Raw genomic sequence first — 16,848 nt, 5'->3', positions numbered from 1 at the left:
TCGGCTAATGCTTTCGATAGCCGTATCCGCACAGGCGTAATAAGCAATTTAAAACACAAGGACCCCAAGGAGTTCCTCAAGGACAGCTTCGCACTCTTCAAGCGACGCATCACTAACGCGTTGAAGAAGGAAGAGTCAGTGAAGGTCAACTCGGTGTTCAGCGGGCAGTTTCGGCTTCAGAAAGCCGACAGGATTCTGGAGGAGCCAAAGTATTTCACGACGAAGAATTCACCCATTTATCGAGACACAAATCTGGAGGCATGGTTTCACGAACATGTAGTGATGCCGATTTCTATGGAGCTCGACGAATTCCAAGAGCGTGATAGCGGCTGGGCGTTGAGCTCTATAACCAACTTGGGAATCAACATAAACAAGTTCACGCCACAGCTGGGGTCATCATACATCGACTTACCCACATCAATTAAGAAGAAGCGGGCATGCGTCAACGTAAAAAACGATGATGACGCCTGCTTCGCGTGGGCGGTGACATCGGCCTTGTATCCTGTTGCTGATCATACTCTTCATCCCGATAGGACTTCATCTTACCCTCAGCCCTCAACGGTACTCGACCTGACGGGTATACAGTTCCCAATGACAATGAAGCAGATACTCAGGTTTGAAAAACAAAACGGGGTATCGGTTAACGTTTACATACTTAAAAAGACAAAAAAGAACTTCACCACACACCCAGTTTATTTGACGAAGGACAAAAAAGATAGGCACGTCAACTTGCTTTTAATACAAGATCAATACCACGACGATGTCGATGAAAATGAAAAAATTAATGGCCTTCCAACGAAATACCACTACGTATGGATAAAAGATCTATCACGCCTCCTATCGTCTCAACTTAGCAAAGATCATGCTAAGAAGCATTTTTGTGATCGATGTCTGCACTACTTTTCATCTGCTGAAAGATTAACCAGCCATTACATTGACTGCAAAAATCAGAATGACTGCAGAGTCAGACTACCAACCGAGGACCAAAAAGACCTAAAATTTAAAAGCTTTAGAAACAAAGAAAAGGTCCCCTTCATTATATATGCCGACCTCGAGAGTGTTCTAATAGAGGAGAACTCCGGCAACAAGTACCAACGTCATGTGCCTGCTGCCATAGGCTACTATGTAAAGTGTTCATACGATTCCTCATTATCATTTTATCGCTCGTATAGGGGTGAGGACTGCATGTCTTGGTTCGCGCGCGAAATGTCTGCGTTCGCCGAGGACGTAGAAACGGTTTTCTTATGCCCTTACGATATTTCCATGACGTCAGCGCAAGAAGCTGAATTTCATAAAGCCACTCATTGCCACATCTGTGAACAGCCGTTTAAGCCAGAGGACGTTAAAGTCCGCGACCATTTTCATTTGACTCCGGAAAATAACTACAGGGGCGCCGCGCACAACGCGTGTAACATTAATTACAAGGATGAGGTTGTTATACCTGTTGCCTTTCACAACCTGAGCGGGTACGATGCCCACTTTATTTTGGAGAATATCACGAATGATATGCCAGGTCGCGTCGACGTACTACCTATAACGAAGGAAAAATACATATCATTTACTAAAAATATTGCTGAAAATTTAATAAAATTCCGTTTTATCGATTCATTCCGTTTCATGAATTCCGCATTAAATACGCTAGCTTCATACATGACTGAATTTCCAAATTTAAAATCAGAGTTTTCCGAGCTCGATACGGAACAGTTTAATTTATTAACTAAAAAAGGCTTTTACCCGTATGATTTCATGGATAGTTTTGAGAAATTTAATTTCGAATCTTTACCAGAACAACCGCATTTTTATAATCGTTTAGAGGATAAGAACATATCATCTAAACAGTACGCGCACGCACAAAATGTTTGGCAATCATTCAAAATTCAAAATTTAGGCGAGTACACGGACTTGTACATGAAAACCGATATTTTACTTTTGGCTGACGTGTTTGAGCAGTTTCGTAGCAGTTGCCACAAGACATACGGTCTCGATCCAGCTAATTACTACACCCTACCTGGATACACCTGGGACTGTATGCTGTTTAAGACACGTCAGACATTAGAACTTTTGACCGATATCGATATGGTAATGTTTGTCGAACGGGGAATTCGTGGAGGTCTAAGTCAATGCTCTAAACGTAAAAGCGCGGCTAATAATAAGTATCTTCCAAATTTCGACCCGAGTAAACCGGTAAAGTATTTATCCTATTTCGACATTAACAATCAATACGGTTGGGCTATGAGTCAGTACTTGCCATACGGCGGATTCGAGTGGGTAGATTCCAACATCGACGTCACCAGCGTATCAGACACTTCATGTGAAGGCTATTTGCTTGAAGTTGACTTGGAATATCCGGCTCATTTACATGACACACATAAAGATGTACCTTTCTGCCCCGAACATAGCGCTCCTCCCGGATGTAAAAATTTTAAACTTTTAGCCACCCTTCATAATAAGACCCGGTATGTAATACATTATAGGGCTTTGAAACAAGCTCTTAAACATGGACTTAAACTTTCGAAAATTCATCGCGTATTGAAATTTAAACAGTCTCCATGGCTTAAGTCTTACATCGATCTGAATACCGCGTTACGTCAGGCAGCTAAAAACGAGTTTGAAAAAAATTTGTTCAAGCTAATGAATAACGCGGTATTCGGAAAAACCATGGAGAACATCCGCAAGCACTCAATCGTTAAATTGGTTAATAAATGGGATGGGCGTTATGGTGCGGAGGCATTAATATCTAAACCCGAGTTCAAGGCAGCTACCATTTTCAACGAGAATTTGGTTGCTATTGAGTTAAATAAGACTGAAGTTTTCTTTAACAAGCCGATATACGTTGGTATGTCGATCTTGGATCTCGCCAAAACCACAATCTATGACTTTCATTATGACTATATGGTGCCCGAGTTTGGTAACGACTGCTCAGTCCTTTATACCGACACCGACTCGCTGATATATGAGATTACTGATAAAGATGTCTATGAAGTCATGCGTCGCGATTGTCACACTCGGTTCGATACTTCAGACTATCCCGCTGATAACAGGTATAATATTCCACAGGTAAATAAAAAAGTCTTGGGTATGATGAAAGATGAGTTTAACGGCGTCCCTATGGAACTTTTCGTGGGTCTTAGATCTAAAATGTATATGGTTAAACGATCTGATGGTGATGATATGGCTTTAACAAAGAAGATCAAGGGTATAAAAAAATCGGTAATAAAAAACGTCATCATGCTCGAGGATTTCCTCGAGTGCGTTGATAATTTCAAAAATAAATATATCCAGCAAAATTTAATAAAATCTGAAAAACATGCAGTCTTCACAATGACTCAGGAAAAAATAGCTTTGAGTCCGCACGACGATAAGCGATACTTGATAAAGGGATCGTATGAGACGCTGCCATGGGGGCACTACAGTATTATGAAAGAATAATCTGTGGTGTCCCAGCAGACAACATACCTATAGAATGCGATTGGGGAAGAGCCTGCAGAAAGATGATTGTGCAAAAATGTATGGCGTACAGAGTCGTCTTCGTATACAGAAGGATACTACGCTCAAGCTGTTAGATTCACCTAAATATTATTATATCTATGAATGTAAAGTGCTCTGTATTATCATAATTTTATTGAAAAATAAAAAGCATATTTTAAATACCAGTGTTTCATTTTTCCCCCATTTTCAAAGGTTAGAAATAATAATACTCAGTCATATGTTTACAAGTTTTTTATTAAGGATATCTGTACATAACATTTCACCGTAATTTTTACAATTGCATTTTTTAAATAAATTCTCTGAGCTTTCATTACTGCAAAACGGCGTAAACTGTTCACGTTCTTTCACATGGACTGCAGCAGCATGTCCTTTTCTACGATGTGCCTCCAGATGTAGTTGAACGTCTTTGGATTTGAATGCTTGTTGAAGGGGTCAAAGTCCATTTTAGATAGCAAGGCAAACGATACGGGTTCATAACGTATATAACACGAAGGCTGTTTAATTATTAATTAATATATCGTCGCGAATATTTAGCTTCCTTATCTCTCAAGGCTTTAAAGTAGAATGTAGTTTTCATTTTTATCACTACCAAGAACGAGGCGCTTGCTAAAGGTATTCTTATTATTATGTAGGTGTGTGTGTGGAGGGGGTAAGCGCTGTTTAATCTATTTCTAGCATTTTATTAACGTCATTTACGAAAATTTCAATAGGCACGTTTACAAGTTTAAAATCGTTGTATTTGCATGTAATATACGGTATTTCGTCCTTGATACGATTAAAAAGGCTGATGTTGGGATTATACTCCAAATCAGCCACGACGCGCGCTTTCGGGTGCTTCTTCTGCAACCTCTTCAAGGATTGCTGGAAACGTCTTTTCTGTGTTCTAATGATATAGTACTCGGCCGCTTGATTTTTCTGTATTATAGCAAACATGTGTCGTTTGTTCGGGTTAATGACCTTTGGACTTATATCTTCTACGTAATTTTCCAACTTTTCATTCCGGGCTTTTAATTCGCGCAACTTGGACATTAGAGCTTCATTATCGTGTTGGTAGTTGATCTTGAACTCGTTAACCAAATATTTTTCGATTATTTTACTGCATTTCATGTAGAATTCCGGAGATACCCAGCAAGCGATATCCAGGAACAACTCTTTGGGCAAGTAGGTTCCAGAAATAATCGTATTGTACACGGGGCTCTTATTGCCTTTTACCGTGTAGGAGGGGCCTGGGAACGTCGCTGGAGAATCCGAGGAATCACTTTCCGAGGCATAATATCGCATAAGTTCTTTTGATCTTTTATTACGTAGCCAGTTATCAAATCTTCGGCCGCCATCCTGGCATAGCTTTGTAGCGTTAAAGTAACCGGTGCCCTTGTCCACAATAATCTTAAAATCTCCATATAAACCGTACCAGTATTGATCTTGGATTTGCTCAAAGCAAACATCTCTTAGACTTGACATTTTTTAGAGCACGTCCGAACACTTTGAACGTTAGATGAAGAATGATTACAGGCACTGAGTGATGACTATATTTATTTTTTTTTTTGCCCAATGCCGCTGAGGACCATTCCAGCCGATGTCTGAAGATTGCGCAGGCGCGTGCGCAGCTCTAGACGCCGCTACACCAGGTGCACGACTCTCTGAAGAGGTAAGTTACTGAATTATTCCCATATTATGTAGCTTGTTGATAATGCCACTACAGAGCCAATGTTCTTTAGTTAAACGGCACTCTTCGATATAATAGCGTAATTCATTTACAAGTTTGTCGGGATCGTCTTCGTCACAATCTGTTTGTTCATCATCATCATTTGGTGATTGGAGAGGTCTGTATATATATTTTCTATTGCAGGTACTGTCCTCGTCATTGCAGTCGAGAGGTCTGTATATATATTTTCTATTGCAGGTATTGTTCTCGTCTTTCGCAATTGTTTCGCCGCTTTCTCCATATGATGATGTCAAGTGTTTATCTTTATGAACGGTCTTTATGTGAGCGTTCAAGCTATCTTTCCTTGTAAAACGGTCGTTGCATAAACTACACTCAAATTTTTTATCTTTATGCCTGTTCGTATGACGACTTAAGCTGCTGCGACAGGTAAACGCAGCACTACAGATTTTACATTTAAACATGTCGGATGCTAAACATCAAATGAGCTATACCTATAAGGTATGCTATATATATAATCAGTTGAACGTGACATAAAACAAACGGCTAACAACCGACTACCAACCGGCTACCAACCGGCTAACAACCGGCTACCAACCGGCTAACAACTGGCTACCAACCGGTTACCAACCGGCTACCAACGGCTAACAACCGGCTAACTTTACTTCGCGTGACGTTATCCTTATTTTACGTGACGTTATCCTTAATTACACGACGGTTACCCTTAATTACACGACGGTTACCCTTATTTTACGTGACGGTTACCCTTCATTACGTGACGGTTACCCTTATTTTACGTGGGGGTTACCCTTCATTACGTGACGGCTAACAACAGGCTACCAAACGGCTACCAAACGGCTACCAACGGCTAACACAACGCGACGTACTCGTGACGCGACTTATGAGCCTCGTGGAGGTGTTATCCTTTTTTTTGATGCGTGTAGTAGTCGCGGATGCTGTTTCTCCCGGATGCTCGCTCTCATACATAATCGAGATGCCTTTCTGCGAGTATTGTATCAAAATTTTTGCTGACCCCGACACGCCTAATACCATATATTCGGACGTCGAGGTTTTTCAAAGCGGTTCTGAAGTTTTCATAACGTTTACCGTGTGTGTTTACTTCGTTTCGATAAAAGTGCCTGTTGAGGGGTGTGCTGTGGGGGACCTGATGCAAATTATGTTCTATGATGAAGTGGGTGATTTGGATTTAGTGGTACATTTTTATTTGTGTGAGGAAGAGGACTGTGTGCTGGTAGAGGATGGCGATATAAGAGATGAGTGGAACGTAGTGATATCACGTAGTTTAAATGCGTCAGAGGACTATTACCTAGCAGGCTTTCCCCGTGAGGAATGAGCTATTTCCACACCACCCCGGAGGTAAGCTCACGGTGCGTTGCCTTTTTTATAGTGGAGGCATCCCCTGTAGGCCTACAACCACTACTAACCGCTTAGTCCAGCTCGTAGAGATCTGCAGGGCCTATCAGCTCCAGCAGATCTTCCTTATCCTCTTCCTTATCCTCCTTACCCTCCTCCCTGTCCTCATCCTCCTCCTCCTCCTCCTTATCCTCCTTATCCTCCTCTTCCTCCTTATCCTCCTCTTGCTCCTTTGGCTCCACCACGCTAGGACTTGTTGCGAGTATTACTTTAGATTTTTTTAAATTTTTTACATACTTACGTCTCGGGAGTCATTTCCTCGTAGCATCTGAAAACCAATATTAAATTCTCTACAGTTTTAATCTTTTTATACTTACTGCAGATCTAATATAATCGTTCCGTCATAGCTAAAAAAAAAGAATGTTTTGTATTGCGTAATACTATTTATTTAAAAACTTACAGATAACCAGGAATTTCCCCGTATTTTTGATAGTGCCTGAAAGCTTCGATTAGACTGATTTTTTAAAAATTCATATACTTACTCTACGGTTTCTTTGCAGAAACAGAAACAGTTGTCACACACCTCGCAGTAGTACATTTTGAATAATGAAAAATAAGGAATTGCGGAAGTATTATCTGTTTTGCAAGTAATTTGCGTAGGTGGTAGAGCGGCTCGTGTATCCTGTTTTGATTAACGGAGAGAGAGATGTTCCCCGTATATTATCTCAAAATTCCAAATGGATCTGCTGCGTGTGGCTCGTGTAGAAACTGTTAAAGTGTGTCCCTATTGTAATCATGTTTTTGCCGTAAAAGACTTTAGGAAACATTTACGCAGGCATCGATATTGTGTGGCGTGTAAAAGACGGTTCTATAAGGCTCATACCTATAAGAGACATATGCGCCAACACCTCACACACGACGTTAGTCCTTTACCGCCTGATTGAAACTTCTAATTATTATTATTATATTTTCAGGTAGTTCCTGTCTACGGCGAACATGGCCAGACGGGTACAGCGTGGAATGCGCCAGGTATGTGTACTTTAGGATATTAAAATGATCTTCTTGTATTCGTACCTTTCCAAAGCTCCTCTTAATTTCAAGTGCATTTCAACCGCCCGAGGCGGGTAATTACTAAAAAATCGTAACAAGGAAGATCGAGCGCGCGTCTATTGCTTGCATCTGAACATCTAGGTTTTCTTTATTTTTAAATCTTTAAATTTAATACCTTTCAATCCTCGGTAGGCTAATCATGGGTCTTCGCTGGGATCAACGTACAAGACCTTTATTCATTTCAACAGCTGGGTAGTCGTTTTCTTTTTGAAACGCTACACTTTCCAGCGCCGCTCTCAATAATAACCTGTTGCGTTCTATAGCAACTAGGTCTTCATCGAAAAATTTGATACTATGGTCTCGCGATATAGTGTTTGGCGCCCCAGTGGCTGTCCAAGATATTTTTGCAATTTTTATGTATATTTACAATAGCTTCCTCTTCCATTTTTCTACGGCTTTATGTACCTCTCCTCCTTGACGAATGTATTGCACTTTCTATCGGCGAGGAGCTGTCATCGCTTCACTTTCCAGCGCCACCCTCAATTTTACGTATATTTCCATCTTCACGATGATGCCGCGCCGTCTGGCACGCTCCTCGTCGAAGGTGTTGTAATTCTTGCCCCGGCCTTTCCCTGCTGGGGTCAGTGAGGAGTCGTTATCTTTTTTGTGCGCTATACTTTCCAGCGCCGCTCTCAATAATAGCCTGTTGCGTTCTATAGCAACTAGGTCTTCATCGAAAAATTTGATACTATGGTCTCGCGATATAGTGTTTAGCGCCCCAGTGGCTGTCCAAGATATTTTTGCAATTTTTATGTATATTTACAATAGCTTCCTCTTCCATTTTTCTACGGCTTTATGTACCTCTCCTCCTTGACGAATGTATTGCACTTTCTATCGGCGAGGAGCTGTCATCGCTTCACTTTCCAGCGCCACCCTCAATTTTACGTATATTTCCATCTTCACGATGATGCCGCGCCGTCTGGCACGCTCCTCGTCGAAGGTGTTGTAATTCTTGCCCCGGCCTTTCCCTGCTGGGGTCAGTGAGGTGTCGTTATCTTTTTTGTGCGCTACACTTTCCAGCGCCGCTCTCAATGAAACGAAACTTTACCTGTGAATATGGAAATACTCCTTTTCTCGTTAGTAAAGTGAATGTTTCCACATCTAGCCCACTGAATTCTTTATGTAAATTTGGAAACTCGGTCAAGTATGATGATAGCGTATCTAATGAGGGTGCCATAAACCTAAAGGAGTCTACAAAACGAAACTTTACCTGTCCCAAAATATTTTTTGTGCCTATTTCCTCATAGAAACTTCATGGGCTTCAAAATGGGCCAATTTCTCCCTTATTTCCTACAATTTACTATACTATAATACTAGCAATAAATAATATAATAATAATAATACTACTAATTTAACAAGTAGCTTCCTAACCCTTTGCTCTCTAGGATCGGCAGCCTCTATGAGATTGCGGTAACCAACCCCTTTGGAGTAGAGGCTGCTCCCGTTATCTGCGCGATTACTTTGGAGTGAAGGTTACCTTCTCTTCGCGCTCTCTGTTGTTCTCTGATTTGTTTTTGCTCTCTTCCTCTTATCTATATTTTTGAATTTATTGTCTAACCGCTATCCCTTACCTTTAACTCTTCCGCTGCGATCTTTCTTTTCTTTTCTAGCTCTGCTTCTTGTGAGCTTCCTCCGCTATTTTTATATGGTTTTAATACTATATTCTTCAGCATGCTCCCTGTAGAACTTTCTAAGAAATTATGAAAGGCAAAAAATTATGAAAAATTAATGAAAAATTACACCAAACTGAAAACAATTATTTTATGAACAATATAGAAAAATTTATTAAAATTATGAAAAGTATAGAAAAAATTTATTATATATAGAAAATTAGAGATTTTTTATAGCTTTTTTTAATCGTTCTCCTAACTATTTCGACAGTATATTTACCTTTTGTACACATACTGAGATTTTTTCTCATTCCGTGCCTCTGCTCTAGGTTCCTCCCGGACTACCTGCAGTAAGAAGAAGCGACCACGTGACAACACCTGGGTTTTAAAAGAAGCGACCACGTGACAACGTCTGAGGGTTTAAATAGAGGTATAATTATTCTGTCTCTGTTGCAATAAATTATTATTCACGGCTTTTGGTTTTCTTGATACAACTGTAATATTTAATACAAATAACGTAACACTATTACATTATGTCTTGAACGTTTGAGATTCCGATGAAGAAGGATGTCCCTCCTCCTTTAACACATGCCGCTATTTCGCTCCTTTAGTTTAAGCACTTTAAACTGTTATATATCATTCCGGCATACGACGTTATTAGACCCATACCGCCAAGTACACCGCAGGTTACGATAATTCTACTGATAACGCCAAGAACACCGCAGGTTACGATAATGACGTCATCTACTGATAACGCCAAGAACACCGCGAATCCTCCCGACATCTACTGATAACGCCAAGAACACCGCGAACCCTCCGTCTGACGTCATCTACTGATAACGCCAAGCATATACGCCGTTATTAGACCCGGCTACTGATAAGCGCTAAGAACACCGCGGCTACAAGCGCGCGTTGGGGAGCCCGGGGGCGAAGCTCCTCGCGGGACATACTCGGGCATTAGAGGCTACTTACCTTACTACGCGGAGCACAGGGAGCCTTGGGTGACGCGGGGGCCCAGGTGGCCCTAAAGGGGGCCCCAAGTGGGGCGAAGCCCTAAAGGGGGCCCCGGGTGGGGCAAAGCCCTAAAGGGGGCCCCAGGGCAAAGCCCTAGGGACCGGCCCTGCTGCACACCTGTAATTAACACCTGTCGGCGGCATCCTTTGATCTTTGCCGACAAAGGCCAAATTTTTGGGAATTAGGTAAAAACACAAGTTTCAATTTTCCCACGGTNCGACACACCCTCCTGGACCTCGGGTGGCCTAGGAAATCCGTTTCTTGGGTACAGGCAGTGACTGCTGCCTGATGACTGCTCCATAGGTACAGCCTCCGGGCTGCACAGGTTTGTAGACTGGATCTGGACATCATGGTAACTCCTGTTACCTGGGGAACCATAGGAATCAGACCCCCTCGCTGGAAAAGACGACAATTGAGACAAGGCCAACCCCGTTCTGAACTCGCAGGGTGCGGCAAACGTTTGAATCTCGTCGACAGCTCCTCCACGTTGACTTGATGGATCATGGCGACGTCTCACCTACGCGTCGCGATCGGCCACGATTTCTCGGGACTCAGTCCCTGGCGGCGGCGTCGATCTCGGCGGAGAGAGAGCCACGATACGTACACGGCGTCGGCGAGACTGATTCGGCTTACGTCGCTGTGAGTCGTTGGTGGTAGTCATGTTCGTAGACGCGGTCGCGGTATCGTGGTGCACGTTACCCTTGATGATGTTTCCGCCCGTTATTGCGCCCTGGCTCGAACCCACGCCACTACCTTGCTCTGGGTGCGCCGTTTCGTCCGATTTATTCCCGATTCGCGTTCTCGCACTTATTTCATTTATTATTTTCATCCACGCCCCTTCTTCCACGTCGCTCTCTTCCTCGAACTCTAGGCGTCGCGACGACGGTTGTCTATTCCTAACATACCTTGAACACTTATTCCCGATTTGAGTCAACGTCGGTGGCTTAGCACGTATTCTATTATTTAGCGTCGGTTTACGGACCTCCACTACTTCGTCACGGCCCCCTTCTGACGAAAACGACTGACTATTCCCCACGTTTACTGACCCGGTGGTCGGCCGGATCGCGGCGTCCTCACGTACTCGGGTGACTCGTTGCCATCTGGGTTGTTCTGGGGCCGGGCGCNGAAAAATGACATTAAATAATTTTTTGAAATAAATGTAATTTTCTCGTAATATCTCGCTCGTTTATTTGAGATAAACCCATCAAACCTTACATCCCTGTATTCGTAAGAGAAAGCTTTATCCGAATATGAAAAAATATACAGGGTGTTTCATAAAAAACAAATTTGTTGGCGGTCCAGCTTTTCGGGTCACCCTGTATACAACTGAATCATCTTAAAAGATGAACGTTTGAGATTCCGATGAAAAAGGATGTCCCTCCTCCTTTAACACATGCCGCTATTTCGTCTCCTACAGTTTATATATATCATTCCGGTATACGACGCTATTAGACCCATACCGCCCACACCATTCCGCCAAGTACACCGCAGGTTACGATAATGACGTCATCTACTGATAACGCCAAGCACACCGCAAACGTATACGACGTTATTAGACCCGGCTACTGATAACCGCTAAGAACACCGCGAACCCTCCGTCTGACGTCATCTACTGATAACGCCAAGCATATACGACGTTATTAGACCCGGCTACTGATATCCGCCAAGAACACCGCGGCTACAAGCGCGGCCGCGTTGGGGCCCCGGGGGCGAAGTTCCTCGCGGGACATACTCGGGCATTAGAGGCTACGGGCTACGGGCGACGCGGGGGCCCAGGTGGGACGAAGCCCTAAAGGGGGCCCCGGGTGGGGCAAAGCCCTAAAGGCTACATTTTGAATTTCCCGCCATTTTTCCCGCCAAAAAATGCCGCGCTCTGATTGGCTGGCGGGGAAGGGGAGGGGGAAGGGAAAAGGAGGAGGAGTNGAAATAAATGTAATTTTCTCGTAATATCTCGCTCGTTTATTTGAGATAAACCCATCAAACTTTACATCCCTGTATTCGTAAGAGAAAGCTTTATCCGAATATGAAAAAATATACAGGGTGTTTCATAAAAAAAAACAAATTTGTTGGAGGTCCAGCGTTTCGGGTCACCCTGTATACAACTGAATCATCTTAAAAGATCGACTTGTCTCGGCTTTTTTTTTTAAATCACTCAGTACAAATATTATGAATTTGATCTAAACTTTATCATCACGCTGTATTCTTAATAACTTATGGTAGGTATCTATATTTTTTTCCCGCCTCAATACATTTCTACAAAATTTGTAACTACAACTTACAAATGCATTTAAAAAATTTTTAACAAATTCTATTTTATAGCAGAAGCTATAGAACATATTCAGTTAACACAATTAGGTATATGTATCCTACAATAAAATGGAAAGGAAATATATTTAACAAAATTGTAGTAATGTTAAATATAAATTTTAAATAGTTTGTTGGTAATGTATGAGAGAAATTATAATTAGTCGTATTTTCTGTATACATTTTCAATATAATTTTTAAATATTTATTTACAGATACAAGCATATGTTTAGTATTCTTACCTATATTTAGTTTTAGAAATATGTGCGCTCACAGCTTAAAAAATTTCATTCATGTTTTACATGAATGTGTGTTGTTATACTGTTTACTTTGAATTTTTGGAAAAGTTTAAAGACTTAATTTACTGTGGCAATTAATGAATAAGGCAAGTCTTGAAAAATTTAAAATAATCACAGGAGTAAATTTGCCTTTACTTTAAAGGTAGATACTCGCTACAAAGATAAGAGCTTTGCAAACTTTTAAATTATATTGTGTTTGTAGGAGGTAAACTAACATATACCGGGTGACCACAAGATTACTACCCAGGCATGGGTAGTAATCTCGTGGTCACCCGGTATATCTTCGTTACTAGCGGAGACAGATATTAGATTAAATTGAGGATATATCTACTAATAAATTGTATAACGATTAACTACTGGAAGGAAAACAAGGACATTTAAATAAAGGGGACTTATTTATTTACATTTCTGGATGATGCCTCGTCTATTCACAGTCTAATTGTATCATTATTGTCAGCTGTATAATTGTACTGGAAATGTACTTAATATTTTTATCGCAATTTTCATCACAATTGTGAAAATTATTATTATAGGATAGTATTATTAAGTTATGCATACAATATTGTTAAATTCTGTACATATTAAACTATTTTTCATTTTTCATATTTGCCATGTTTGAAGACTTGGCAACTACGCAATAATTTGTAGCGTGTTCCTCGTTCGTTCTGCCGTGGTTGGCAGAATATGGCGTCTCTTGTTAGAAAATAGTTGTGATTTTAGTAAGTGAAACGTGATTAGTGTTTATACATGTATTTTGGATAAACTTTTAAGGTGTGAATATGGTTAGACAGTGCAGAATTTGTAAGAAATTGGATTATAAACATCCACATCAGCTATCCTTCCACAGGTAAGCGTGCTTGAAGGTGACTTTGGAATGTATATGCAACTGTGGCCATTGTCGTGCGTGTGGGTAACTTTTATTTGAATAACGGTAAAATTTTATAAAACTGACTTGGTATTTTTTTAAAATTTTTGCTGAAATAGTAAGAAAACAATAATATGAACCACGTTTGGCCATTAAAATCAAAGGAAAATGCTGCACCACAAATAAGTTACAGACATTATTTATATTTAATATATTTATAGGTATTTCAATGTTATCCCTTATACCCAACATTACAAATTTTAATCATTCATCATTTTCATTTTCCTCTACGACAAAAACCTTTTCAAAAATATATTTACAATTTTACTAAATGCACGAGCATAAAAACTGAATAAATACAACAGCAAAAATATGGTGGTGGTTCACTTATACATAAAAATACCGAAGATGCAATCAACTGAAAGTTGCATTCATTCAACCATATTGATGTTCTCCTTTGGGAATATATTTTTATGTCTCACTAAAAGTTTGCCTCAGTATTCTAACAGTGAAATGTGAATGTTTTTAGGATGCCTGGGGATGGTGCAACAAGAAAGAAATGGTAACAGTTATTGGGATTCTAAGAATTTATAATTAAATATTTTATTTTGACCCTTTCAAAACGTGACATTGGAGATGTAATCGCGCGCATCAGTTGGATGAAAATAAAGCCCTCTGCTTCCCCTTGCCTAGCTTCACCCAACATATGAGATAGACTGTGACATGCCTAGTCCCCTATATTTAAATGTCCTTGAAGGAAAACAATTGACTTGAGTTTTTTTTTCAAAAATAGGCAGTCTATCTTTTTAAAGAACCCTTGAATTCATTATTCGCTGTTACAACCATGTCAAAATGATCTTGACGCGCTTTTTTCATGGTTTATCAGTGGTGGTTTAGATGATTTTACATTTTAATCTGATATTTACCGACATACTGGAATTTTTCATTTCGTTGTACTTTTCTAGTCAATTTAATTTACTACATCGATCGAAATTTGGTTTTAAGGTATATAAACTTTAACAGTCAGAACTTGTCAAACTAGTAACATATACTCCTATAAATATACGACCGGAAATACATATCAATAAATTTGTTGTCTGTTTTGGTACGAACTAGTTATCTTAAACATGGAAAATAAGAGTGGCAAAATTGTAGAGATGGAATTTGTAGTTGCATTCTTATGTAAAAATAAACCTGTATTCTTGTGTGGGTTTATTTTTACACCGTACTGAAAACTGGCATTTATTATTCGAAAAGGGTACTCATGTTACATATAGTTTATGTCGACAAAAGATTCGAAATAAACTGGATAATTGTACTCATAACACAGCGAGAGTATGTGAAATATTTACCCAGTGTACCCACTTCTTAGAGTAGGTACGTAGGTACTGCTTTATTTCTAATACCGATACACATTTACAAAATGATTATCATATCAGAGCAAATGTTATACAGGGCGATTTAGTCATAATGTCATTAACTTTAACTACTCATTCGGACCATTTAAGCAAATTACCTCTTAATTCCCGCTAATTCGGTGCCGTATTTTCCATCACATTTTCTGACTGGGAACGCGCCGGCGAACCGCAGAGAGTTCGAACGTTGAAGCAAAACAGTTGATATCCCCAGTTGTTTTGAATTTTGCAATTGGTTTCAAAATCAAAGTGCAGCAGATCCCAACTTGATTAACAAGGTGCTATGGATGGATAAGTGTTGCTTTAACCGTACTGACATTTTGAATAGGTAGGTACAATACTAATCTTTGAAAAGCAATGAGTCACTAGGTTACGTACTACAAACTGAATAATTAACATAATACTAAAAACTCGTATTAATTATAAAACATAGTGAAAACGTTAACAATATTAAAAATACTCAATTGTAGTAACCTAACATTCGAAAACAAATATTATTCTTATAAATTTGTTTTTATTAACAAATAAATAATACTCGTTAATATTTAATATGTAAAAAAATATTATTCATTCATGTGCCTAGGTAAAAACATGTCTTTATTTCTTGTCGTTCACTACGCATTGAAAACGCAGTAAAAACTAGGTTAGTGGCCGAATAATACGATAGGTCAAGTTTCACTCTCGATAAACCTTTGTGGGTCAGCGGCCAGGAGCGGTATGAAAAGGGGTTTAAATAATAATTTGAAAATATTTTTTCAGCGTTGCTTGCATTTTAATTATTTTTTTATCGCGTATTCGTATTTTACTCATATTTCCCTGTCCCCCTTAAGATTAATGACATTAAGACAGAATTACCCTGTATATACATTTTTTAACACATGTGCTTCTCCTACATCTTTCTCAAACTGTCTAGAATATTTCTTCAGTATTTTTAATTAGACGACATCGAGCAAAAACTTTTTTTTGACTGTTAATGAGAGTTGCATAGAGCAATAATTTCAAGTGATCAAATAGGTATAAATTAATCTCCTTCTACCCATTTGTGGCTGATAAGTATTATTAAAATCTAGTATGTTAATAATAAATAGGCTTGAGTACCGTCATGCAAAAACCATATATTTTTACGCCGGTCTACAGAAACAAATAATTAGTTAAGCCAGCCACGTTCGATTAACTAAAAAGAAGATCAATTAGTGTTAAGGCATCAAAGGTTGCAGATAAGAGGTATAAGGTTCACATGCTTGGAGGAACAAAGGTTACAATAAGTCGATCCTCAAATAGTGTCATACATCATAGGAAAGTTTTCTTGATGTCTGTTTTCAAAGAAAGTATAGGGATATGCATTTGCCTGCTTTTAGGTATTATAAAAATTCATCATTCCATTTCGCGTAAATTCAATTTTATCCATGCAAAGAATTTTGAGTAACGAATTAGTTTTTTCAGGATTAGAGGTGTTCCTATACTGTTGTACTAAATTCGTACAATTCAGTTTCAAAAAGTACAACAGTACCTCTCTGCATTTTAAAGTACAATTTAAAATTTTCCAAAAATGAAATATTTGATTTCAGTCATTATCATATCACAAATTATTCCTTTATCGTTTCTAACCCTTGTAATTCATGATCGTTTAAATTTCCCGCCCTCTTCCCTATTCTGTTTCTCTGTTTGATTCACTTTCAGCTCGATAAGCATTTCAATTGGACTC

General features: G+C 39.6%; 1 protein-coding gene across 1 annotated transcript in view; it reads left to right on the top strand.

Annotated features, from left to right (window-relative positions):
• Nucleotides 1–3,429, top strand: part of LOC111692171 — an 8,133-nt gene extending 4,704 nt beyond the window's left edge. The window contains exon 4 of the mRNA XM_023455980.1: nucleotides 35–3,429. Within this exon, the coding sequence (XP_023311748.1) occupies nucleotides 35–3,429 (3,395 nt within the window). The remainder of the gene's footprint in view (nucleotides 1–34) is intronic.
• The last annotated feature ends 13,419 nt before the right edge of the window (nucleotides 3,430–16,848 follow it).

The sequence above is a fragment of the Anoplophora glabripennis genome, unplaced genomic scaffold (assembly GCF_000390285.2).
Source record: "Anoplophora glabripennis isolate ALB-LARVAE unplaced genomic scaffold, Agla_2.0 scaffold1059, whole genome shotgun sequence".
Lineage (NCBI taxonomy): Eukaryota > Metazoa > Arthropoda > Insecta > Coleoptera > Cerambycidae > Anoplophora > Anoplophora glabripennis.
This window is presented reverse-complemented; position numbering and strand designations above follow the sequence as displayed.